Source organism: Sebastes umbrosus, chromosome 4 (genome assembly GCF_015220745.1).
Source record: "Sebastes umbrosus isolate fSebUmb1 chromosome 4, fSebUmb1.pri, whole genome shotgun sequence".
Taxonomy (NCBI): domain Eukaryota; kingdom Metazoa; phylum Chordata; class Actinopteri; order Perciformes; family Sebastidae; genus Sebastes; species Sebastes umbrosus.
The window spans coordinates 26702352-26719435 of NC_051272.1; the positions used below are offsets into that span (position 1 = coordinate 26702352).

The window sequence follows — 17084 nt, forward strand, 5'->3', positions numbered from 1 at the left end:
TTTCAGGTTTCAGTTATTATGGCCAGGTCTGAATTTTTGCTTAGTCATTACTTCAATTTAAAGTTTTTTTAAGGCTCTTGAACAACATTTATATAAGGTATACTAATTTAAAAATACATCAGTGTTCTATTTTCCTAAACTTTTTAAATTATAATACATATTTATTTTTTAAAAGTAATTGTTTTTAAAGTATAAGTTGTGTAATAATTTTTAATTTACAGAACCTTATTGTGATCGTACAATTTAAACAAAATAATATAAGTATGTCATGAATGACTAAAGTAATAATTTTTTTTTTACTAGTAAGCATGATAAAGTCTTTCAGTTTTGATTCAGCATGAGCATAGTATTGTGACCAGTGACCATAGCACTAAACAACCACAGCAAGAATCAGTAATGTAAAGAAACTATTATGAAAAAAATAAACAATTAATAATAATAATAATAATAAATTCAACTTATATAGCGCTTTTAAAGAACTCAAAGATGCTTTACATTATCAGGGGAAACGGTGTGAGACAAAGAGGAGACAGACGACACACACAGGCGCACAACATAAATTGCAATATTGGGACCATGGATTTCTCAGACCACGCCCCAATCTCTATGGATTTATTATTAGGTTCTGAAAAGAAGAGAACTATCTGGAGGTTAAACACAGTGATTCTAAATCAAATGATGCAGCAAATAAGGAAATATATTAAAGACTATTTTGAGGAAAATGACAACGGGGAAGTTTCCCCACCGATTCTTTGGGATGCTTGCAAGGCCGTTCTTAGGGGGAAAATTATAGGCTATTGCTCTAAATTGAAAAAGCAGAGAAAAGAAAAATTGGATCGGTTACAAAAAGAATTAAAAGAATTAGAGAATCTACATAAAAAGACACTGAATCAAAGAACAAAAATGGAAATACATAGGAAAAAGAACGAAATAAATGAAAACTTGTCAGACGATATTAAAAGAAAGCTGATTTTTTTAAAACAAAGATATTATGAAGCAGGAGGAAAATTGGCTAAATTACTCGCTTATAAATTAAAAAAGCAACAAGCAGAAAATGCAATTTATAAAATAAAGGATCCTACAACAAATTCCATACGCTGCAAAGTAGAGGATATACAACGATCATTTGAAACTTTTTATAAAAATGTATATACACAGCCCAAAATAGATGAAACGAAGATGGAAGCCTTTTTTTGACCTGATTAAACTACCAAAGGTGACAGATGAACAAAATGAGTGTCTCATTAGTGAAATTAAGGATCAAGAAATTAAAGAGGCAATATCAAATTTAAAACCTAATAAAGCACCAGGACCAGATGGTTTTCCTTCTGAGTGGTACAAGGAAATGAGAGATCTGCTGACCCCCAAAATGAAGAACACGTTTAACCATGTACTTAGGACTGGCATGACTCCTCCTTCTTGGAGAGAAGCTGTGATTTTTTTGATACCAAAAGAGCGTAAAGATAAACTTGAATGTGGAAGTTATCGGCCGATAAGTGTACTGAATCAAGATTATAAGATCTTTACCTACAATTTCGCAAAGAGGTTAGGAAAAATCCTCCCCCAAATAATAAGTTTAGATCAGAGTTTTATTCAGCAAAGGCAGACTCACTCAGGATTAAAATATTACAGATATAAAATTGTTGGACCAAGATCATAAAATTTCTTTATTTGTGGATGACGTTTTAATTAACTTGTCGAACCCAGAGAGCTCAATTTTGAAATTAATGTCATTTTTGGAGGTTTTTAGTTCCATTTCAGGTTATAAATTGAATATTTTAAAGACCCAAATTTTAAGTTTCAAATACAAGCCTAGTCAGACCATAAATTCTAATTTCCAATTAAACTTGGATTTGGATCACATTAGATATCTAGGAGTAAACATCCCAAAAGACCTAACAAAATTGTATGCCTTAAATTTTAATCTGTTAAATCAGAAAATAAAAGAAGACATAAATAGATGGAATCTAATTCCAATATTAAGTTTTGAGTCAAGAATTGAGTCAGTAAAAATGAATATCTTGCCTAGGATATTATATTTGTTTCAGACTCTTCCAATTGAAATAACTGATAAACAATTCAACGAATGGGATAAATTGATTTCACGTTATATTTGGCAAGGGAAAAAACCAAGGATAAGATTTTACACTCTTCAATTGGCGAAGAATAAGGGAGGACTTGCACTCCCCTGCCTAAAAAATTATTATATATCCCAATATATAGCCCAATTGAGGACTTTGTATTGTTGGTGTAATCCTGATTACCAAGCGAGATGGAAAGAAATTGAAAGGAATATATCTGGGACAGTCCCAATTCAGGCACAGTTAGGGGACAAAAGTCTTATTAAAAATTTGATGGAAACAGGTAATAGATGGATTAATTTATCTTTGAAATTATGGTTAAATATCATCACTAAGAGTGGCTCACTTGAAGAGATAAAGATTCTGGTGCTCCCATGACCTTGATTTCACCCCAAATAAATTGGATGCAAGCTATAAGGGTTGGGCTACTCGAGGCCTCTCCTCATACTGTACCTTTTTCAACAAGGGGACATTGACTGATTTTCAGACATTGAAAAGACTATATGGGTTAAATAATAGTGACTTTTTTAGATTTCTTCAGGTACGCCATCACATAAATAGTTCTATGTTAGAGAGTCACAAGGCATCGAAAACAACCTATTGAACGTTTTTAGAAGTGCCTATAAAACAGATTCGAGGCTTAAAGTAATTTCAAGAATATATAGAGGACTTCAGGAGGCTGAAATAGCAAGCACACATGAAACAAAAATGGGAACGCGAAACTAATAGCTGCATTCTAGAAGAAGTTTGGTTACAATATTGTGAATTTCAATGGAAGATATTGAGCTCAACCTTAAGGAGAGCGTTTGGCTGGAAGACTGTTAGTAGATTTTTTATTACACCTGCTCAAAAGTCTCATCATTCAGGCTCTTCCAGCTGCTGGAGGAACTGTGGCTCCCAGGTAGCTAACCACTATCACCTGTTTTGGGCCAGTCCAAAAGTAAATTCTTTTTGGCGTAAGATTTACACAGAATTAGTTACCATATTTGGTACAAACATAGTCTTTAAGTGGGACGAACTCCTGTTTGGTCTTCTACTTTCAACATCTACAAATATAAAAAAAAAAATACTTATTTGGAATATTGAGTGTAGCTGCTAGAAAAGCAATAACTAAGAAATGGCTTAAACCAGATACCCCATAATTAGAGAACTGGTATGATGATATTTCAATTCATTGTAAAAAGTGGAAAAGTTGGTTCTCATCATATATGTTTATAATTAAGTATGTTTATGTAAATGTCAGAGTAAAACCAAATAAAGGAAAAGGAAAATGAAGAAAAACAAAAACAAAATAACACAGACAATGCAATTTAAGATCAAAAAATAGTTTTATTGTGGTACATTTCACATCATATTGTATGATTAGAAAGAACCCATCAAATGAAGTTCTTTACTCAGCTGCCTCTTTTCCCTGTAAAAACATAAAACAATAAATACATACAGTACATACAATATGTGCCTGCATACACATACTCTCTAAAGCTTTTGTTTATCGTTAATTTTATGAAGCTTAACGCTATAATGGTAATTTTTTTCAGTCATAACTAAAGTATTGTGTGATATAAATTAAAGTAAGAGGAATTTCGTTTGATTTAATTTTAATTAAGCTAAATTGTGTATATATTTACCTTGCCAGAGTCACGGCTCTTGGCTCTCAGCTTGTTGACCTGTGACTCTGCAATGTCAGCACGCTCCTCGGCCTCCTCCAGCTCATGCTGGACCTTCCTGCACTTGGACAGATGAGTGTTGGCCTGCTCCTCCTGAAAAAACACAGAGATTGACATTTGTTAATGTCCTAAAAGACAAAAGGTCTGCTTTGTGTGAAATAAATCTGCCACATTATCAAGTTTTCAGTGATGAAAAGAAATAAGTTTTCCTTACCGCCTCCTCAGACTGCCTCTTGTAGGCCTTCACTTTGAGCTGCAACTTGTCAACCAGATCCTGCAGCCTGGTAACGTTTTTCTTGTCCTCTTCAGTCTGTGGAAGTTTATTTTAAAGTAAAATATAAAGTACATCTTGACATCTTTTTAGTAATAAGTTAAATCAACATAAGTTGATTTGTATGTTAACTTTAAAAGTGACTGTACCTGATAGGTGAGCTCCTTCACCCTCCTCTCATATTTGCGGACACCCTTGACAGCATCAGCTCCACGTCTCTGCTCAGCTTCAACCTCTGACTCCAGCTCACGCACCTTTGAAAAAACAGAATATTCATAGAATATTTAGAATCCATATATTTTCCTACATTTGTTTGACTGCGCAAATCTTAACATAACTTTCTTACCCTAGACTCAAGTTTTTGGAGCTGCTTCTTGCCACCCTTCATGGCCAGGTTCTCAGCCTCATCCAGGCGGTGCTGTAGGTCCTTAACAGCGACCTCCAGGTTCTTCTTCATCCTCTCCAGGTGAGCGCTAGTATCCTGCTCCTTCTTCAGCTCCTCAGCCATCATAGCAGCCTAAAGGAGACAGCATAAAATACTAATGAGAAATATCTTGAAAAAACACATTGGAGTAGAAGTAAGACCAAATTTAATTTAAACCTACATCAGTGATGGCCTTCTTGGCCTTCTCCTCTGCATTTCTTGCTTCCTGAACAGTGTCATCCACTTCACCCTGGACCTGGACCAGGTCAGACTCAAGCTTCTTCTTGGTGTTCAGAAGGCTTGTGTTCTAAAAGTTGAAAAAGATTTAGTCATTTAATTTATCATGTGCCTCACGTTATTTAGAATCTCATTTGATTTTTTAATTATTGAAGAAATGATTGGGTTTGTTCACCTGAGAGTGCAGAAGTCCAACACGCTCACTGGCGTCCACAAGCTCCTGCTCAGCGATCTTGCGGCTTCTCTCTGTCTGTTCCAGAGCAGCTCTAAGTTCCTCAATTTCAGCCAACATGAGACCGTTCCTGCGATCCACCATAGCAGCTTGTTCCTTGAAGTCTTCCTGGGCTCTGACAGCATCATCAAGATGCAGTTGTGCATCCTAGTGAAAACATTCCAGGAAAATATTCACATGAATGCCAAAATGTACCTGCACTGACCATAGTCTGTGCAACAACTGTGTGTCTTACAGTACCTTCAGCTGTGCTTGCACATTCCTCAGCTGCTTCTGGGACTCAGCTGCCTGGCGATTGGCGTGGCTCAGCTGAATCTCCATCTCATTCAGGTCTCCCTCCATCTTCTTCTTGACTCTCAGGGCATCGTTCCTGCTCCTGACCTCAGAATCCAGATTGCTCTGCATGGAGTCAGTCACCCTCTGGCTGTTCCTCTTGATCTGCTCCATCTCCTCATCTTTCTCTGCCAGCTTCCTGTCCACCTCACCCTTAATCTGGTTGAGCTCCAGCTGTACACGCAGGATCTTAGACTCTTCGTGTTCCAGAGTTCCCTGATGATATCAAAGAATGAAATATTCATATCTGCCTTCAAACCTTTTATTGTACATTTGTCCATTATTTACTTTTTTTTTTCATAAGATCTCTCCAGAAAAAAATGTACCTCAGCCTCTTCAAGAGCTGTCTGGATCTCAGACTTCTCCGTCTCCACCTGCTTCTTGGACTTCTCCAGCTCATGGATGCTCTTGCCAGTCTCGCCAATCTGTTCAGTCAGATCTGAGATCTCCTCTGCAGAGAGATACATGTGTTTTATATTGTTAAGATGTTTAAATGTAAAATAGAAGTATTTAATTCTAACACATACACACATGTAATGAATACAATGTAACGGTTACATAATGTAAAACTCACGTTGCAGGTTCTTGTTTTCACGCTTCATGGTCTCCAGCTGATCCAGAGCTTCCTCATAAGAGTTCTTCATCTTGAACAGCTCAGTGCTGAGAGAACGAGACTCTTTCTGTGCTCCCTCAAGCTCCGCCTGACCCTCCTCGTACTTCTGTTTCCACTCTGCCAACACCTTAATGTCATAATTAATACAGTTCAGTTGGTTAGCAACATCAAGACAAATAAATATATCTATGTCATTGTTTGTATGGCCTGGCCACACAAAGTTAACAATGCTACCTTGTCAAAGTTCCTCTGCTTCTTGTCCAAGTTGGCAGCCAGACCATTGGCCCTCTCCACATCAATCATGAGGTCCTCCACCTCACTCTGGAGCCTCTGTTTGGTTTTCTCAAGAGAAGCACACTTGGAATTCACTGCCTCAATCTGTTCCTCAGCCTCCTGAAGGCGCTGGGCCAGCTTTTTCCTGTTTGGAAAAGGTAAGATTTGTCTCTCAGTCAAATTGTTAAAGTTACAAATACTTATTCCAGATATGTTTGCATATATTAAATACAAATAATTACATCTTTTTTTGAACCTAAATGAACATATGAAAGATGCTATATTCTAAAATGTATGCCCCAAAATAATACACTGAACACATTTAAAATGTTTGGATACCATTGTTTAAATGCAAGTATTGACAAAAACAATGCAGTTGTCAGTTGAGCTATGCTAAAATGCTTCACTTCTGAACTGGCCATTTAATTGTTTGAATGTTACTCACTTGGCTTCCTCAAGCTCCTCAGTGCGCTGGATGGCATCAGTTTCATACTTAGATCTCCACTGAGCCACCTCGCTGTTGGCCTTGGACATTCCACGCTGCAGTTCAGCCTTGGCCTCCTGCTCTTCCTCAAACTGCTCCCTCAGCAGATCACAGTCATGGCGAGCTGATTGCAGTCCATGGGCAAGAGCATTCTTGGCCTGGTGTAAGAAATATTATTGAATTCACAAAATGTCCTCATATCAAATAAATAATACCAATACACACTTACTAAATGGTTTCTTACCTTAACCTCCTCTTCAGTCGTTCTCTTCAGCTCCTCAATCTGCTGTGTGTAAGCCTGTTTGCCTCTGGTCAGCTGGGAGACGAGAGCTTCTTTCTCTTCAATTTGACGGCCGAACTCACCTAGTGTGGAAGATGTCTCAATACATTAGTTTATGTTACGTCTATCAATAACCTACAAAACATTTCATTCATGGATAACTTGTAGATACCATTTTCTGTCAGGAGACGTGCTTTCTGTGCACTCGTGTCATTGATTTGACGGACATTTTCATCATTCTTGGTCTTCAGTTCACTAAGTTGGTCCTCAAGAGTACGGCACATCTTTTCAAGATTTCCCTAATGAGGAAAAAAAAAAGAGATGAGATCAGAGATTACCTTATTTATTATTGTAATTTGTGTATAAAATAGCATGTAATGCATTGTGTACCTTTGCTTTAGCAACAGCCTCCATGTTGCTGGAGAGGTCATCAATCTCCATCTTGTATTCACTCTTTTCCTTCTCAAGCTTCTGCTTAACACGCTGGAGGTTGTCAATCTGCTCTCCCAGCTCAGCAACGCTGTCAGCCTGCTTCTTGCGAAGAGCAGCAGCAGTGGCTTCATGCTGCAGAGTGGATTCCTCAAGGTCACGACGGAGCTTCTGGAACTCAGCCTCCCGCTTCTTGTTCATCTCAATCTGAGCAGCAGTGGCACCACCGGCCTCCTCCAGCCTCTCACTGATCTCCTCAAGTTCCCTGGAGAGGTCAGCTCTCTGCTTCTCAACCTTGGCACGAGCAGCGCGCTCAGCCTCAATCTCCTCCTCCAGTTCCTCAATACGAGCCTGTTGAATGTAGATGTAACGTCTTTCAGTAAACTTTCACTTTTAATACACAAAATAGGAAATGTATACAGTAATGTTTTGTGTAACACAATATGTCACCTGAAGCTCCTTGATCTTCTTCTGAAGCTGAGCACCCATTGACTGCTCATCTTCAATCTTGCTAAGGAGCTGACTGACTTCAAAGTCCTTCCTGTGAGTGATAGATAAAGTATAAAGTTCATGCAGTTGACCACAATTTTAAAAGAATGGTTATTGTACAAATTAAAAAACTATATTACTTTTTAAGTTTCTCATCAGACTGCTGCTTGTCATTTTCAAGATCCATGACGGATTCCTGGGCCAGTTTCAGATCACCCTCAAGCTTCCTCTTGGCTCTCTCAAGGTCCATACGCAGCTTCTTCTCTTGCTCCAGAGAACCTTCAAGCTGTATAAATAATATGAGTTTTTAATTATCACATTCAAGAAGAAACTTGCTTTGCCAATCCAAGTGTCTTTGTAAACTTACATCATCCACTTGCTGCTCAAGCTTGGTCTTGGCCTTGGTCAGAGTGTTGACTTTGTCTTCCTCAGCCTGCAGGTCATCAAGAGTCTGTTGATGAGCCTCCTGAAGGGCTTTCTTTTCCTTGGTCAGCTTAGCAATGCTCTCATCCTGAGAGGCCATCTCCTCGGTCAGGTTCTTCACCTAAGTGTGCAAGAAAGTACTTGTCAATAAATGGTAATCATTATAATCGTACTTGATCTGATGGACTGATTATTAATTGCGAACCTTGTTCTCAGTGGCATGTTTCTCCTTCTCCACTTTGGCCAAGGTAAGCTCCAGGTCATCAATATCCTTCTTGAGCTCAGAGCATTCATCCTCCAGCTTTCTCTTCTTGGCAGTGAGCTCAGCATTGATTTCCTCTTCATCTTCCAGTCTCTCAGTTGTCTCTTTGAGTTTGGCCTCCAGCTGAATCTTACTCTTTATAAGTCCCTCACATCTCTCCTCAGCATCTGACAGATTCTCTCCTTCCTAGTCCATTTTATGAAAATAGATGTTACTACATCAACATTGAAAAACGTGAAAAAGCATAACTGCCTGTTGATGTGTACTTACAGATGCGACTTGCAGCTGCAGATCATTCTTCTCCTGCAGAAGGGACACCATCTTCTCCTCCAGTTCCTTCTTCTTGGCCAGGGCAGCAGCCAAGTCAACTTTCATCTTATCATAGTTCTCCTTCATATTTGCCAGCTCCTTCTCAGTTTCAGCAGTCTTCAGCAGAGGCTTGATCTTGTAGTACACCTTCATCCACGGCCAGTGTTTCACATTCATGAACGAGCGGACATTGTACTGGATGGTATATATGGCTTCCCTGCAAAGAAGAAGTAGCTGTTATGGACAATGTTGCTAGTCATTTTTCATATCATCATTCAGTTTGAGCTGTTTTAAACATGCCTCCTCTCTGTCATCTTCACATATTCCTTTCTCATGAGGTAACCGCGGACCAAAGCCTGAGTCATGGTGACCAGAGATGCCAGTTTTTCATCTCTCATCTCCTCAAGAGTACCCAGCAGACCGGCCTTGAAGAACACCTGAACAAAAAATAAATAAATAAATGTTGGATGAACTCAGATAGTGAATATTTTACACCCTATTAAACAATTTTCGCCAAGGTTCTATGCCAGATGCTAACTGATCTGCATCTATATCACTATATAACTAATCAATTGTTCCTTGGCACTTGGTGAGTTTTAGATATTGTGCCTTATTATAAACAGATATAATACATATATAACAGAAATACAATCTGTACTGAACAACTTAACCCCCTTGGTAATTATTCTTCAGCAAAATACGGAAAGCAAGGTGCTTACCTTGGTGTGTCCGAATTTGTACTCATCATGACAAACATCAATTGATCCAAGCAGCTTCTCTGAAGCCTTCTTGTTGTCAATGAACTGTCCCTCAGGGATGACACTGGCATTCAGTACCTTGTACCTTTTAATGAGAGAGTTAATGGTCAGTGTGAGGATTTTATTTCAATAATCTGCATCAAAATGTTATTAAAATGTCCATTGATACCTCTGTTTGAAGTCAGCATAGAGGATTCTGCTGGGGAAACCTTTTCTGCAGATTCTGATACCCTCCAGCACACCGTTACACCTGAGCTGGTGGATAACCAGGAAGTTCTCCATGAGACCTGTAAAAAAGACATTTCATAACAACTTCTTTGGATAAATAGTCTCAGTTGAAGCGGCCCCATTTTAAGTAAACCATACCAACAAAGTGTCGAGATTATGATCTCTATGTACCTGGAGTCTTTGACTCATTGGGAATCAGGCAGCGCACAAAGTGAGGATGGGTGGCCCTCAAGTTAGTCATCAGCTTGCCCAAGTTCTCCTGTAGATGTAAAAAGTCTTATCATGACATGTAACAATTTTGAGTTTGTGTATAAACTTGTTTGCCATGTTGAAGCTTACCCTAAACTGTGAAGACACAGTCTGCATAGAACCACCCTTCTTCTTGCCTCCCTTCTTGCCAGTCTCTGTTGATAATTTTAAGTAGACATGCTTTTTTAGAACAACACATCAAATTTATATGAACACATGCTACTGATGAAAACATTCAGTATCTATAACCTTAAAATGTGTTTTAGTTTACTGTGGAAACTTTCATACCCTCAACGACAGGAGGATACAGAATAGGCAGCAGTTTCACTGAGGACTTCTGGTACAGCTGAATGACAGACTCATTCAGTGGATCCTTGTTCTTGTCCAGCCAGCCAGTGATATTGTAGTCCACGGTACCAGCATAGTGCACCAGGGAGAAATGGCCCTCAACCTTGCCTTTGGCGGGCTTTGGCTTCTCAAATGCTTTGTTTTTGCCAAGATGCTGGTCATATAGCTTGTTCTTGAAGGATGTGTCTGTGGCCTTGGGGAACATGCACTCCTCTTCAAGGATGGAGAAGATACCCATGGGCTTGAAAAAAGTGGGAACAAGTGTCATTAAGTGATACATTACGTCAAATTAAGAACAATTACATATAATCACAAAAAGAAGTGATTACCTTTTCAATCAGCTCGATGCAGGCAGCCAAGTCCATGCCAAAGTCAATGAACTCCCAGATAATACCCTCCTTCTTGTACTCCTCTTGCTCCAGGACAAACATGGTGTGGTTGAAAAACTGTTGCAGTTTCTCATTGGTGAAGTTGATGCACAGCTGCTCCAGTGTGTTGAACTGCGAGGAGACAAATACTCAGTATAATCTCTTGTAGGCAATAAGAATGATTCTGTCATTGAAAGTATTGGCTGGTCAATTGTTGGAAATAAAGCTTACATCAAAGATTTCAAAGCCAGCGATATCCAGGACACCGATGTAGAACTGCCTCGCCTGTTTAGTGTCCAACATCTGGTTGATACGGATGACCATCCACAAGAACATCTTCTCATAGATAGACTTGGCGAGGGCAGGCACTGAGTTCATCACCTAAATAAAAACAAGGATGTTATTTGATTGTCAGTCAATCATTTTGTAAAATAATGGATTACTAGTATTTTTAATTTGTGAGATAAATGAAACAAAAAATCCATCTAAGATGGTCCTTGACTTATTCTGCATTATGCATTTAGCGTTCAATGTGTAAAACTCATTGAAAATAGTAATAAATTGAACACTGACATTGCATTTCTTTGTTTCTAATAAATCCTACACTACCTTATTTTAGTAGAACTAACTAAATAGTAGGATATTGGATATTGATAATTTATATTTACCTGAGGTACAGTCTGTCCCTTGGTGACATACTCATTTCCGACTTTCACTCTGGGATAGCACAGAGCCTTCAGCATGTCAGCCGAGTTCAGACCCAGCAAGTAAGCAACCTTGTCAGCCTCTGAAATAGTTCAGTGATTTCCATCATGATATGAACAGATACCAGTGGGATTAAGAATTCTATTATTGTCGTTCCCAAGCTATTCACTTTGAGCTGACATTAAATACTCACCCTCTGTGCCGTCTGGCTCAGCCTGCTCCTCACGCTGCTTCTGCTTGAACTTCATGCTACCATGGTGGAGGACAGCACCGGTCATCTTGTAGATGCTCGTCTTCTCTTCATTAGTGAAGCCCAGGATATCAATAGCATTCTGAGTACAAAAGATGTGTTCACAGAACATACTCACTTAGAAAAATACACTTAAAGGGGCAGTTTTGATGTTGCATTATTGCACAATATATATTTAAATATTTTGAAGTGAAGATCACTCACATCAGTGGCTTCCAGCTCAACCTTGTCATCAATGCTGGCCACAGTGATCTGACCCATGCTGCACATTGGGAAGTCGTAGGGGTTGGTTGTGATGAGTGCCAAATCTGGAGATCAATAAAGGGTGAAAATGTTCATAACATTTTTTTTCATATGAAAACTATAAGTATGTTAAACGTGCAAATTCTCAATCTGTTTACCAATCAGCTCCGGTATGTGGGCGGTCATCATCTGGTAGAAGATGTGGTAGCCCCTCTCAGCAGGAAGCTGGAATGTCACTCTAGACTTCTCCAGCAGATCTAAAAATATTGTTCGTAAGTCACAGCCCGGTCAATTGTCAATTCCAGTCATTTGTATGTACTTTGAGGATTGTTACTTACATGTCTCAATATCAGCACTAGACAGTTTGCCAGTTGTGCCGAAATGGATTCTGATGAATTTACCCTGTTTGGAACAAAGGGATGTTTAATGTCCCTCCACATGGACAATCTTTAACAAGACCTCTCTCATTTGTAGAAATCATTTCATACTTACAAAACGAGAAGAGTTGTCATTCCTCACAGTTTTGGCGTTACCATAGGCCTCCAGCAGGGGATTGGCTGCAATAATCTGATCCTCCAGTGACCCCTATAATCCAGGTTTAGAATTTATTTTTGGTTAATGACTTTATTTTTCTCTGGAAAAATATTCCTTAGGTAAAGATCCTTGAATTGTAATTATCAGTAACATACCTTTGAAGTGTCCCTCTTCTTGTCTCCACCAACTGAGATTGTTGCAAAGTACTGGATGACACGCTTGGTGTTCACAGTCTTTCCAGCACCAGACTCTCCACTAGGTATAGACACAGATATATAAGTATTTGGTCAAGATATTTGACTATGTTAAACACAGTCAACAAATGTAAATGTAACAAACTTACGTGATCAAGACAGACTGGTTCTCCCTATCTGTTAAATGAAAAACAAAGGAATTAACTGTGTTTTACTGCAACAGAAACCTCATAGTGATAAATTCTGCATTGTTATAGTCATGACTTACCAGTAAGCATGAACTGATAAGCGTTGTCAGAGACAGAGAAGATGTGGGGTGGAGCCTCCATACGCTTCTTGCCTCTATAGGCAGCTACACATTCAGCATCGTACACTGGGAGCCACTTGTAGGGGTTCACAGTGGCACAGAACAACCCAGAGTAGGTCTGAAAGTGATCATAGATATTCACCCGTTAACTATGTTTCCTACTAGTATAGCCATTTTCAATAGTTGTCTTTTCTCATAAAGCAGATTGTCTTACGTAGATCATCCATGCTGCATAACGCTCTTTGAGGTTATACAGCACAGAGGCTTCATTGAGATGGGTCATCATGGCCATGTCCTCAATCTTGTCATACTTTGGAGGGTTCATTGGAGAGACGTCATCTTCTTTAACTGTCTTTTCCTGTAACACAACATTTGTCACAGTGCGAACTGAAAACCCAGAAACTCATATTAAAAACCTAGATGACTCTGAGTTTATGATACCAACCTCCTCAGTGACATGGACTTTGACGGTGACTTTGCCACCATCTTTCTTGAGGATTGTTCCCTTCAAGTACAGCTCCTTGACATCGGCCACATAGCAGGCACTCTTGGCATCAAATGGTGCAGTTTGAGCCTCAAGTCTCTCCTTCTCTGGCTTGCGAAGGTAAATGGCAGCTTTGCCATAAATGGCCATCTCCGCGTCCGTACTCATGGTGGCAGTTTACTTCTGTGAGGTAATTATAAACAAGAGTAATCTTATTTATCTTTTTTTCAAACCAATGTCTTCAAGCAATTTGACAGAACACCATAGAATTACCAATTAACATATCCCTATCAAATTGAGTTCACATTAGCTCTTTAAAATGTATTTTCCAGCCTGAGTTGATAGTGATAACATTAACACTAACCTGAGATTTGACAAAATTTGATGAAACTTTGCAATTGAATGAAATGTTTCACATATACTATATACAAATTAAAGATAGTTGAAATATGTTCATACCTGACCCACTGTCTTTCAAAAGTCTGATATATTCCACAATCCTGTTGAGGACATATCATATATTTTCAATTATTGGTGAAGGTGTGAAAATAAAGATTTGTTCAAGAAGTATGTTAATGAATTCATATTTTAATCTATTTCCTCACATGATAAATACATTGAAAATCTCTAAAGAAAGTAGAAGATAAGCTTACCACAAGCTGAAATCCAGGCGTCTTCTACCACACACTGCTCTGTCCTGTTTGACTCCTTTTATTGAACCTGGCTTGCTTACGCTTCAAAGTTTAAATATGGACACATGCCAAATGTGGTGTGAACAAAAGGCATGCACTGTAACAGGTGGTAGGACATATATGTTATTTTGGATTTCAGACCAAAAGGTCAGTCTTCACACCCACAAAGTGGAGGGATGCACATAAAGTCGTTTCTTGCCCCTGACCATGTCCTAGTGATTAAAATTTAGTTTAGTCATGAAGATGGAACAGATATGCTTTCAATTTTAATCAATACAGATTTACAAAACTTTGGATTGATTTGCTCTTGAGAGGTGATAGCTTGAATTGTATGGTAGATAATAGATGAAGATTCCAAACTTACTTCGTTATAAAGATGAAGACGATGTGTAATTCTTTCAGCCAGAATGTAGGCGACCTAAATTAGATAGCAAATTTTATATGTGCAAACCTGAGCAACACATTCATTTATTTTTTTATATTGTAGCTCTACTCCACAGAAGCTGAAGGAGGGTCATCCATTATATGAAATCATTTTTGATTTTTCTTAAATGATAGTGGACCAACCAGGGCCAAATTGTTGTACTAAAATAGTTGTACTCTAAATAGAAAATGAAAGCAAAGAGTAACAATTGGTGTGAAAAAATGACAATACTATAACATGTACTAATCGAAAATAATCCACACATGTAGCAGTGGAATTTGCTGCAAGAATGCTTTGAGACATTGAGAACTGTGAGCGTTTATATATTTAGACATGTTTTTTTCTGGTTCTCAGGGTCGCCATTGGAATCCATTGCAGCTGCCATGTATCCAAATTGACTACAGCTGTCATTGTCCTAAGCAAATGAGTGAGATTTAAATGATTCAACGTCAACATTTAAGCCTACAGGTGGTGGGTATAGGGTGAGAGAGTCCAGTGATACTAGGCTGTGATTCCAGGACACCCAAAAATGTTTGGATATAGGGAGCATGTTAACTAGTTTCTTTCAGCACTAGTATTTTAAATGTTAGTGATGTTACTGTAGATCAGGATTTTTAGTTATTGTTTGTCTCTAAACTGTGTAAGGAATAAAAGTCACTTTTGCCACTTGATGGGAGGTTTAAAACAGCTCATTTTATGTGTGCTTTGCAAAAACGGTATTCATACTTGATGTTATAGCCACCTATTCTTTTGAGGAGTGTAGATTTTTGTATGTAAAGTTTATTTTTTTGTTTGTCATATTGCTCTGACATAAATTCAAATTTGTTTCTATGGGGAAACAATCTGGTGGAAATTACATAAAACAGTCATCTACTATAAGACCATCAAGTTATTAAAAACAGTCCTGGAGCCAGAACGGGCTTTTCAGTTGCCTTCTTTCTGTGTTCATTCATTTCAAGAATTTGGTACCTGTCGGTGAGGATTTCTCCAACTTTTCATGCCACTAAATTTTTTAGGTCTCATAATTGTCCTATACTCAGCGGTTCCAGATATGTCAAGTTTGTGAGTATAGTACAGTATTTTTCTATTCAATTTAATTCTCAAGAGCATGAAAGGGAGCTCTTACTGCTCCCTCATCATGCTCTTATAGGCCTTCACCTTGAGCTAACTACCAGATCCTGAGTCCGGTAAATTTTTTCTTCAGTTCGTGGTATGGCGTTTTAAATTAACATGTTTTAATGTTTTCAGTGATAACTAGGTTTGATATATTGATATATTTGATATATACTGCTCAAAAACTGCACAACCTCTCTCTGTCTATTTCAGAGGATCACTTAGATCTATGCCACCTGTTGACTGACTCTACTCATAGTGAGGGTTGTACTTGTGTGATGTGTGTTAATTCCATAATTCCACTAGTATCCTTAGTTAATGCAATTTAGTTGTAACAGGAAACAGATTTACAAAATAATGTATATGGAACACCATAGTTTGATTTCAAAGCAATAGTAATGCTATTGAAATGTAATGACTTAAAATAATCCACATGTACTTAATAAGAACTCAATTCAATATTTACTTAACGTGAAACTATTTCATCATGTAAGGAATTAGTGAAAATTTGTTATGCATACTTAACTTTAGTTATTGTAGAAAACATATTGCTCTAATACACATCATATTGTATAACAGTACTATAATTGCACTACATTGGTCCGAAGCATCTTAGTAGATGATTTCACCACAAACATGAGCTTCATAGGTCTTTTACCACACTCACAGACTTGGATTGGAGTCCTTGTGTTGAATGTGTTTTGCTTACAAAGCAGAAGTTAAATATGGGACACATGCCAAATATGGTTAGGTTGACAGCTGTTGCTAACATGAGTGACACTTGTTGCTAGTACATACATCTTATGTTTCAGGTTTCCGTTGGCAAAGGCACATCCTTGATTTGTGATAATCCCTATTTAAAATAGGTAACTTTAATCCATCTCACAGATTGTTTAATTTGTTAGATTAAAAAATACTAAATTGAGAAAAATGCTTCAAAATGAAATCAGTTGAGCAATACTGTTTACATTATGCCAATAGTTTCATAAGAAATAAATAATGAAAAAATATATAACTACTACTTGAGTTTAGGTGTAAGAGATATGCCGGTGCTATTCACACTCATATGTCAAGCTATTAACACTTCAACTAGCTGCAGACATAGCTTCAAGTCCAGTTTTGGCATGCAGTGCACTTTGAATGTCAACCTCATTCCAGTTGTTGAGCAATACAATTTTTAAATGTCACAGGCAATAGTGTTGAACTTGCAGTGTGAAATACACTGAAAATTTCCAATTTAAATTGTCACAGAATAAAGTCACAGGATTTTGTAATTTGCAATCTGAAAAAAAGGCTGTTAAGAATGATTTACATTCAGAAATTTTTAATTTACTTTGAAAATTAAGTCTACCTTATAATCAATCACATCACACTTTCAAC

The 17084-nt window shown here is 38.0% G+C and overlaps 1 protein-coding gene across 1 annotated transcript; it reads right to left on the minus strand.

Moving 5' to 3' along the window:
* Window positions 1-3390: 3390 nt before the first annotated feature.
* On the minus strand, window positions 3391-13643 carry LOC119486461 (myosin heavy chain, fast skeletal muscle-like). Its single transcript, XM_037766597.1, has 39 exons — window positions 13437-13643; window positions 13206-13349; window positions 12953-13109; window positions 12834-12861; window positions 12646-12745; window positions 12449-12541; window positions 12295-12358; window positions 12115-12213; window positions 11918-12021; window positions 11657-11795; window positions 11427-11545; window positions 10990-11139; window positions 10720-10890; window positions 10331-10631; window positions 10133-10197; window positions 9965-10052; window positions 9735-9852; window positions 9527-9650; window positions 9108-9244; window positions 8769-9024; window positions 8442-8684; window positions 8181-8357; window positions 7954-8099; window positions 7775-7865; window positions 7286-7675; window positions 7068-7194; window positions 6860-6978; window positions 6577-6773; window positions 6093-6276; window positions 5820-5985; window positions 5572-5696; window positions 5153-5461; window positions 4856-5059; window positions 4625-4750; window positions 4366-4536; window positions 4169-4273; window positions 3963-4058; window positions 3710-3841; window positions 3391-3492 (listed from the first exon to the last, which is right to left on the minus strand). Exons 1-39 carry the CDS (start codon window positions 13641-13643, stop codon window positions 3472-3474), a joined length of 5793 nt encoding a protein of 1930 aa, XP_037622525.1. The 3' UTR covers window positions 3391-3471.
* Between the last annotated feature and the right edge of the window lie 3441 nt (window positions 13644-17084).